This window comes from Meles meles, chromosome 2 (genome assembly GCF_922984935.1).
Source record: "Meles meles chromosome 2, mMelMel3.1 paternal haplotype, whole genome shotgun sequence".
Classification (NCBI taxonomy): domain Eukaryota; kingdom Metazoa; phylum Chordata; class Mammalia; order Carnivora; family Mustelidae; genus Meles; species Meles meles.
The window spans coordinates 67,410,243-67,419,451 of NC_060067.1; the positions used below are offsets into that span (position 1 = coordinate 67,410,243).

A 9,209-nucleotide genomic window follows, 5' to 3' on the forward strand; every position below is an offset into this window, starting at 1 on the left:
CTCTCCCGATGTAGTCTTCCCTGCCACAGGTCCAGCCTGTCTGGGTGCCACGGTGGAAGACATCTCTGTTACATTCTGGATGAGCTTCAGACAGGGTTCTGGCCAGCTGTGCAGCCTTTGATCTGGCACAGAGGGGCCCTCCCCCACTGCTCCCTGGGCTGCCCCAGAGGTCCCCAGCAGCCCCAGGCAGTGGGCCCAACGGGTGGGGCTCACACCAGGCCGGGCATCTGAGCCCGCAGGAAGGGCACGGAGGCAGCTGCCGGGAAGGCGGCCAGCGGGTAGGCGAGGGCCCCGGAGAAGCCAAGCAGCGGCGGGGGCGGCGCGGGCGCGGTGGGCGCTAGCGGGAAGGGCAGTGCGGCAGCCGGGGGGCCGGGGGCGGCTGCGGCCGGAGGGCTCTCGTGGTAGAGCACCGGAACGCGGACGAGGCGCTGTGCGCCCGGCGGGGACAGGCTGGCCGCTTCCAGCTCTGCGGCCAGCTGCCGTTTCCACTTGTTGCGACGATTCTGGAACCAAATCTTGACCTGCGTCTCGGTGAGCTGCAGGGAGGCAGCGAGGCCCGCGCGCTCCGCGCTGCTCAGGTAGCGCTTCAGGTCGAAAGTGGACTCGAGCTGGAAGACCTGGCTGCGCGAGAAGACGGTGCGCGTCTTCTTCTTGCGACCGCCAGCGACGCCGACTCCGCCGCGCGCCTCGCCCGCCGCCGCGGGGGTCTCAGCCAACTCCGCGGACTCCTCCATGCCGGCTGCTGGGCCCCGTGCCGCTAGCTCCGCCGCCTCTCGCTGCACCGCTCCCGGCCCGGGGGCCCGCTGCCAGGCACCCTCCGCTCGGCCCATCTCCTCGCCGGTCTCCGGTGAGTCCCGGTCGCTGGCTGCAGGGGAGAGAGGGACACACGGTTGGTTCTGGGGCTGATCCCCAGACCCAATCACTGTGGCCAGCCGCTCCCCCAACCTGCAGCCTCCCCCACAGCTGCCAGCAAAACTGGTCCCCGTGCAGAGCCGCGCATCCCCGCGCCGCTGCCTGAAGAGTTCACCCAGGGATGGAGAAAGGGAGAGGTGGGAGGAGGTGAGCAGTACTACAAACCAGCAGGCGGGCAACACAGCCTCGCTCAGGGCTGCACATCCACACCAGAGGACAAGAGGGGAGAGAGGAAAGAAAAGAAACAGAAATGCAAACAGAAACACAGAAAAGAGATTCCCGAAACCAGTGATCCGCACTGAAACACAACGAAGAATCGAAGAATCGCAGGCGTCACAGGGCCCCGGAGGAAGGACAGACGTCCTCCCCTCCAAGATACAAACAAGGGCACCCTGACTCCCAGCACCCAGCCCTATGCTGAGCCCCCAAACACACAAACAAAGACTGCGTGGCGACCCGCCCCAGCCACTTGCAGAAGAAGACAGACGCAAAAAGTCCCGCTTGCACAGAAACATCCCTGGGAAGGAGAATAAATGTATGCAAACAGTCCCCAAACAAAACTCCAGGTGGCACTGGGATTCCCCACCCCCTCTCCACTTCCTGCACCCCTCACCCAGATGCCCACAGAGACCTGCGTGTCAATTCTCCCCAGCACAAGTACAAACAGGGCTCTGCAGAAACACAGCAGCTGCATGGCATCCCCACCGCTCTTGCAGCCTTGGCTGAGCCTGGGGGCTTGGGGTTACAGAAGGGCCCCAAGGGTTCCTGAGCTTGTGCTCCAAATGCTGGGCTCCACCTGATCTCCCAACAGTAAGGAGATGCCCCCCAGGACTGGCACAGGATGGGGAAGGTGCCTCCAGGTGAAGGAGCCTGCCAGGTGCATGTCCATATTCCTGCAGCCCCCCCCCCCAGACTGTGGGGTGCAGGCCAATCAGGGTCAGCATGCCCTTCCGCCTCCCCTGCCTCCCCCTGGCTTCAGTCCCTCCACCTTCCCCCGACCCCCATGCCAAGGCTTGGTAGGTCTAAGGGGAGGTTGGCCCATGCAGCCCGTGCCCTCGGAAGCCAGGGCCTGCCGGCAACGTGAGTGTTTACAAGGTGTGCCCACAAAACTCGGCTTCTACGTGCGGCTCGGGCCCCTGGGGGTGTGTGGAGTTGTGTGTGTGCCCAGCCCAACCCTGGGTGGTGCAAGCCCTCTGGGTGCCTGGATGGGGAGTCAGGTCCAGGCCGGCCTGTGTGCTACCAGACAGGAGGAGCCTGTCTCTTCACAGCACCCTAAGCGCCCAGACCCACAGAGGCCCACATGCTACCCCAAGACACCACTCAAGGCCTGCTTCGGTGGCAAACCTGGACCCTAACCCGCATTGCATGAAATAAGAAGCCCCATCTTCAGGAGTTGGCCCCCAGGGTGGCGGTGGGGGGAACCTGGGGCAAGGTGAGGACCACAACTCACCCCGCCAGACCTTCTCAGAAACATTCCGGGGGGGGGGCACTAAATGTGGTCACTTGATTTCAGGGAAACGCTAGAGCCCTGATCCAGTGTATGTGAAAGGGGTAGAAACCCCAGACTTTTCTGAGTATGGGTTCTGGGAAGTGGGTCCCTTGGCAGAAGGATCACTCCCGCTCCAGGTGGGGAGTTTATCGACGGGGGTCTGGCTACCTACCCCAGAGCATAAAATCCGCTAACGGATTTTGGAGCAAGAGCCTGGAACAGTCCTCACACTGGCTTTACAGTGTGTATGGGGGGGGGGGGGTAATGGCCAGGCCTGGAGGCCAGCGTTCCAATGACTTCCTGGTGTTCCTCCCAGGGGTTTTCCTCCAAAGGGCAGGTCCTCAAGGGGGGCGGTGTGCCCGGGCAGAGTAAGCAGAACTCAGGGCAAGAAGGGTGAGCAGCTCTGGGGCTGAGAACCCCCACTCCCAGCATCTGAGCCCTCAGCAGGGAACAAAGGCAAGGGAGGGGGAGGGGCAGGAAAGGAAGAGAGAGGGGTGGTTCTGGGGGCTTCAGAACGCCTCCCTTCTTGCCCAGGAGGACGGAGAAGGAGGCCTTGCAGGCCTCAGCCCCAGTCTGCAACTCTCAGAGATGGGGCCTGGGGGGCACAGATGCTCCCCCCTCCACTATCCAGCCCCCCAACAGTGGCTCCCTCTACTCCAGTCCCTTCACCCTTCCGGGTGGGACTCTACTTTGTCTTCAAAGTAGAGTCTTCTGCCCCTCACCTCGTGTCTTCTCACCATCATCCGCGGGGCTGCTGTGTGTGCCTCTTCTCTTTTCCTCTCTCCCCACATCCCTCCTTCTTCCTCCCTCCCTCTCTCTTCTCCCACCCTCTCTCTGCTGTCCGTCTTTCCCCATCTTTTTCCAGCCCCCTTCCCTCGCTGGGTTTCAGCAGCCCGTGGTCCCCGTGTCCCCGGGCTCCTCTCCTCTGGCTCTCCAGCCTTCCTCGGACCCGCAGAGCCTGGCGATGGGGGGTGACGCCGAAGCCGTATGGTGACCCCGTCCCGGGGAGCGGGCCTCCAAACCCGCCGCACTACACGCGAGGAGGAGGGCGGCCCCGAAAGGCCTCCGACGGACCCAAAGCCCCTAAGAACGGTCCCCGCCCGCCCACCCCTCCCGGCGCCCCTACTCACTGTCCGGACTGAGGCCGCCGCCGTAGCCGCCGTGCGCCGGAGGGTACCAGCGCGTCGCGCCGCCGCAGCCCAGAGCGTAGGGCGGCCCGGGGCCGGGGGGCGGCCGGGGGCCGAGGCCCAGTGCGCCCGGCCCTAGCAGCGCCCGCGCCCGCGCCTCCCCGCCGGGCCCCGCGCCCGCGCGCAGCTGCCGCCGCCGCTGCAGCCGCCGCCGCCGCGCCTGCTCCGCGTCCTCGTCCTCCGGGTCGTCGTCGTCGTCCTCCTCGTCCTCGCGGCCGCCGCCACCCTGGGCCGCGCGCCTGGCGCCCTTGGCCTCGGCCGCCAGCAGGTTCTCGATGAGGAAGGAGGAGGCGCGGGCCGGCGTGGCGCGCCCGGGCTCCGTCAGCTCGTCCGGCATCTCGGCCGCGGGCCCGTCGGGCTCTGCGCGCTGCTCAGGGGTCCCGGGCCCCTGCCGGGGACTGTGGCGCGCGACTCCCCGGCGCACGCGCGGGCCGGCCCTGGAGCTGCCGCCGGGAACGCTGGCGTCGGGCCCCGCCGAGCGGGCGGCGGCCTCGGCGCGGGGCTGGGCTGGGCCGGGAGCGGGTGCGCGCCGACAGCCGGCCGGGCAGCCGCCTCGCTCGCCTTTCACGTCGCCGCTCTGGTCGCCGCCCGGGCCGGCCCGCTGGGGGCGGGGAGGGGCGGAGGAGGGGCCGGCAGGGGCGGGGCGGCGCGGGCCCGGCGGGTCGCCCGCGCAGCCCGAGGACGCCGCGGCGGGCCCCGAGCGCTACCGCGGCCCGAAGACGCCGCCGGGGGCCGGGCGCGCGGGCGCGCGCGCGCGGCCGAGGGCGGACGGCGGGAAGGCCAGGGCCGGGGGTCGCGGCGAGATCGGCCCCGCGTGATCCATTCCCGGGGCCCGCGCCGCCCGGGCCAGGGGCGGGGGGGGGTGGGGCGGGGCCTCGACCGGGCGGCCGCCCATTGGCCGCGGGGCCCCGAGAGAGGCGGGCGGGCCTATCACCGTCCGGCGGGGGCCGTAATCGCCTCGCGGCGGGGAGAGTGTAGGACCGAGCGTGAGTAACTGTGCGCGCGCTCGCGAGTGTGGTATGTGCGTGTGTGCACGTGGGTGTGCACGCGCGTGTGTGTGCGTGTGGATGTGCGTGTGCAGGGGGGCGTGAAGACCCCGGGACTTCCAGGAAAGCGTCAGAGGCTGGGCCACAGCCATTTGTTTCAAGACTCTGGGTGTCGGCTGCAAAGCTGTGGCATGTTTCAATATTTGCACTTAATAAAATATGCTTTCCACGCTGAATGTGGTGCCGTAGAACTCTCTAGTTCCCAAGCCCAGCCCCAGAATGTAAGGAAATGTTCGCCCTCACCCCCGCTCCTGGCGTCCGAAGGCCCGCACAGCGCGAATGGATCCCCAGCGACCGGCTGCCCAGGAGGCCCGGGACTTAGTCGGGTAGCGTGGGCCACTGCCCCTGGCCGCGGAGCTCTTGGGGGCAGGCCCCATCCCTCACTGAGCCTCCGTTTCTGGATGCGAACCTGTGGGGAGTCTCCTCCCCTTTCTGCAGCAGGGAACTTGGGGACAAGAGTACATTCCCGCCCAGCCGTCACCCTCCGAGCTGTGTCCGCGCAGGAGTAACCTTGTGACCAGGCTCGCAGCCCTTTTGCGCGGGTGGAGCCGGCTTCATCTAACGCGGGTTATCTCAGCGAGATATGTCCTGACCCTCAGTGCCAGCCAGGGGCCCCCAGTCCAACCAAGTGCTGCGGCCTTCTCTGGGAGGGCTGCAGGCCTGGCTTGTTTCAAGTTTCGATCAGCCACCGGAGGAGCATCAACCCCATTTTCCAGAGTGGAAACCAGAGGGAGGCGAAGAGAGGAGAGACTGCCCCAGATGGTAAGTGGCTCTAGCAGACCTGTAACTCCCGAGCTCTGGGTCTAGAATGGGCACCACGTCCCCAGAGTCGGATGGGGGAGCCGAGGGGTGAGGCCCAGACACCAGCCAGGACAAGGTGAAGCTGGCCAGGCTCTGTGATGCTGCGCATCCCCAGGGCATTTCCTGGCATGCCTGCCTCCAGCCAGCTTCCCCTAGTCAGTCCCTCACTAGCCCAGGAGCTCGGGTGCTGGGACCTACATGGAGAGTGGATTTCGGCAGCCTGGACAAGCAGGTGCTGTGCCCATCTTCTCTGGTCCTCGCGTCCCACCGCTGAAGGGGCAAAGACAGTCAAAGACAGGAACTCACCTCAGCCTGGAGGCAGACAGACACTGGGATGAGGGCTCTTCCCACTTTGTGTAGATAAGGACACTGAGCAAAAGTGACAAGAGTTGGGGTCTTAGGGAAGAGCTGGGGTCTCCCAAGTATTGTTCCCTGGGGGCAGCCAGGGTCAGAGAAACTCCCGCTGGGGAGAGCCAGAAAGGGCTAAGCCCAGGGAAGAAATGGCATCCTCAGTCCTTTGATAAGTGCTACCCTGGGCTAATCACACAGTCTAATTGGGGGGGGGCACTTCAGATAGTTGGGGGGAAATTGAGGCCAGAGAGGGACCCAGATAAGAAAACAATGGCTGTGGGGATGGGTGCCTTCCAGATAACCAACAACTTTAAACAAGTTGTCCTGGGGCCACCTTCAGCATGCTTCTTGAACCACAGGCCTGAGAGGTTCGTGTCCAGCTTATTCCCATTATTTCCAAGCACCTTGAGAGTGGGGGCTTTCTGGGGAATCTGGGTTTTGATTCTCTCTGCTCTCAGGCTGTGTGGCCCTGGGCGCCAGGGCTGGGGGAGGGGGACCTCTGATCTGGGTTTTTTCTCCTATGAACCTCTGGTAGTAAGCACCCAGCCACACAGGCTCTTGCAAGGGAGCACCCAGATCCCCGGAGGGGGATCCAGGCACGCGGGCTCGCCAGGGTCGCCCCACTGCCTCTGCCGAGCCAGGGGACGAAGGAAGGTCCCTCGGTGAGAGGCGAGGGGTAGGCTGAACACAAGCGGAGGAGCCGGAGGCCTTCTTGCCGGCCAGCCCGGGGTTGTGGAGGGCGCTTCTCCACGGCCTGCACCGGTTCCCACGACTGCATCGGTGGAGCGGAGCGCGAGCGCACGGTGCGGTCCTCCACCTCCGAGAGCAGCCAGATGGTCTCCGCTGGGGCGCGGGGTCCCTTAGAGAGGAGAGGGAGCCGCACGGTGCTCGCCCAGGCCTCCCACTTCTGTGTGCTGCGCTTTCCCCCAGCCAGAGCCCCGCTGCTGAAGGGCAGCCCTGCGTCGAGGTGGACAGAGAGGCGGGTTCCTAGACAGGATTGCGGGCAGAGGCGGGGGTCGGGATCACCGCCGCGGAGGCTTTGCGCCTTGAGCCTAGCGGGTAGCTCTGAGGGACTCACTGTTCTCAACCCCAGGACATTCTCCTGTCCCGGCACTCTCTCCAGACTGACACTGCCCCGTGGGGGCCCTGACCTGAGCGGGGGGGGGGGGGGGGGGGGGGGGGGGGGGTTCTGGCACTCAGCGGGCCAGAGCGCAGTCTTCTGGTCACCTGTAAGCACAGGGCAGAAGAACTCCTGGTAGTCCCCTTGCTGCATCTCTGCCTCCGTGAGGCACCCCCATAGCTGCCCTTACTTCTCTGTCTACTCTCGTCCTTCCTTACCCGCTCCAAATCTCCCCTTCCCCTGTGCAGGGGGACTCCCACAGAGTCCCAGCAAATGGTCCCAGAGGACACCCAGTGCTCTTCTCAGCTGGACAGTGAGCAGAGACCCAGACTCGTTATCCAAGTCCCAATTGCAGAGCTTGGGGCCAGTCACCATAGATGCCCCTTAACGCAAAGAAGTGGTGGGAATCATCCCAGCAGCTTGGATAGCGAGCCAGCAGACTGTGGCCGGCCACCACCTGTTGCGTTTGGTTTTAATAAGCTTTTCCTTTTTAAAAATAATTTTGGGGGGGCGCCTGGGTGGCTCAGTGGGTGAAAGCCTCTGCCTTTGGCTCTGGTCATGATCTCAGAGTCCTGGGATCGAGCCCTGCATAGGGCTCTCTGCTCAGCGGGGAGCCTGCTTCCTCCTCTCTTTCTGCCTGCCTCTCTGCCTACTTGTGATCTCTGTCTGTCAAATAAATAAATAAAATCTTTAAAAAAATAAAATTTTAGGGAATGTCCGCTTTTATGTATTCATTCTTATGTTTAAATAATCTCTACACCCAACATGGGGAATGTCCACCTTTAAATTCAAATTTTGTCTTACTCTTGCTCCCTTCATCTCTGACCCCAATCCCATTTGTCCTTAGCTCACCCCCATGCTGCCCGGCATATGAGCTCTTGCGCGTTAATTTACATTCCATACCTCCCCTACCTCTTATTTTCTTTTTAACTTAAAGCATAAATTTGAGATCTCTCTGCACTCAGTTTTAAATCACTGTGTTCTAACCCAACAGCCACATATGCCATTGTTCCAGTTACTGTGGCTGTGTCACGGGTTTCCCCAAAACTTAGTGATGAAAAACAGCGATCTGTTAGTGGCCCGTGGGGTCTGCGGGTTGGGGCTGGGTTGTCTCCAGTGGAAGACTTGAACTTGGGGATAGGGGATGAGGTCTGGACTCATCTGAGGGCCAGGTGGCGGTGGCTCATTTATCCGAGGGCTGGGGCTGGAGTCTGCTGAGGAAGCCCTACATGGGTCCTCTCCATGTGACCTGGCTCCCACACAGCTTGGGTTTCTAAAAAAAAATGCAGAGCTGGGGGGTGGGGGGGTGGGGAGGCAGAGGGAGAGGCACGCAGAGCCTGACCTGGGAATTCAGAGGATTGCTTCTCTGTGCTCTGTGGACTGCAGTAGCCCCAGAGCTCATCAGGGCTCACGGTGAAGGGGCCGGGACTCCATCGCTCAGTAAGAGGGTCCTCAGATGGTGGGTTGAGTAATCTTCTGTAGTTGGTCAGGAAGAGACACGCACACGCCACACGGAGCATGGGCTGCCCTGTTGGGGACGTTCAGTTTGCCGCCCGCTTCTGCTATTGTCCATGTCACTGGCAAGAACACGCCTGCCAGAATTTCTGAGAGCTCTCTAGGGGTGCATGCATCCTGAAGGGCACCCCTGGGCTAAAGGGTCCAGAGAGACCTAACCGCTCAGCGATTCCAAAAGATTCTTCAGAACAGCTCCCTCAATGCCCATGTCCACACATCCTCATGAGCACTTGGTTTTATCCGACATTCATCAGTGACGCTGTAACTGACCCCTGTTTGGGAAATCAGGTTGCTTTAAGCAGTGATTCTCTGGTGCTCAGCGGATAAAGTGGCTGTGCCCCCAGAGGCAGGGAGATGAAGGGGACGTGGGAGAGCTGCTGGGGAGGAGAGAGCAGGGATCAGTCAAGAGGTCCTGGGCACGGAGAGCTGGAGAATAGAGCTCTTAGTCTGCAAAGCAATGGGGAGCCACTAAAGGCTGTTTGACCAGAGGAGGGTTAAAGCTGAGTCTTAGTGGGGAGTCACCTGGAAGAGATGGCAGGGGCAGGTGGCTGAGAGGTGGGGGAGCACAAAGGAGGGTCCAGCCTGATGTGGTGTGCACCACCACCATGAGCTGGTGCACAGGCCAGAGCGGGGATGGGAAGGGGGGAGAGTCCGGGACATCCTTAGCTGCCGATCAGACGGTCTGCTCCCCACATCACAGCCAGCATGAAGTGTCCCTGAAGCTGTCCAGAGGCAATCAGGCACTCAGCTCAGCTGCTGAGTCCAAGGTGTTCTTGGGCCAGTCACGC

At 63.1% G+C, this 9,209-nt stretch overlaps 1 protein-coding gene across 1 annotated transcript; it reads right to left on the reverse strand.

The window, feature by feature from the left end:
• Positions 1-209: 209 nt before the first annotated feature.
• On the reverse strand, positions 210-3,925 carry HMX1 (H6 family homeobox 1). The gene is made up of 2 exons (XM_045984335.1): positions 3,532-3,925; positions 210-865 (listed from the first exon to the last, which is right to left on the reverse strand). The coding sequence occupies exons 1-2, from the start codon at positions 3,923-3,925 to the stop codon at positions 210-212; spliced, it is 1,050 nt and encodes a 349-aa protein (XP_045840291.1).
• Between the last annotated feature and the right edge of the window lie 5,284 nt (positions 3,926-9,209).

Coding starts and splice junctions, on each gene's coding strand:
- HMX1 (XM_045984335.1), bottom strand. CDS start 3,925: ATGCCGGACGAGCTGACGGAGCCCGGGCGCGCCACGCCGGCCCGCGCC. Junction 866..3,531: donor CGGCGGCCTCAGTCCGGACA/GTGAGTAGGGGC, acceptor TCTCCCCTGCAG/CCAGCGACCGGGACTCACCG.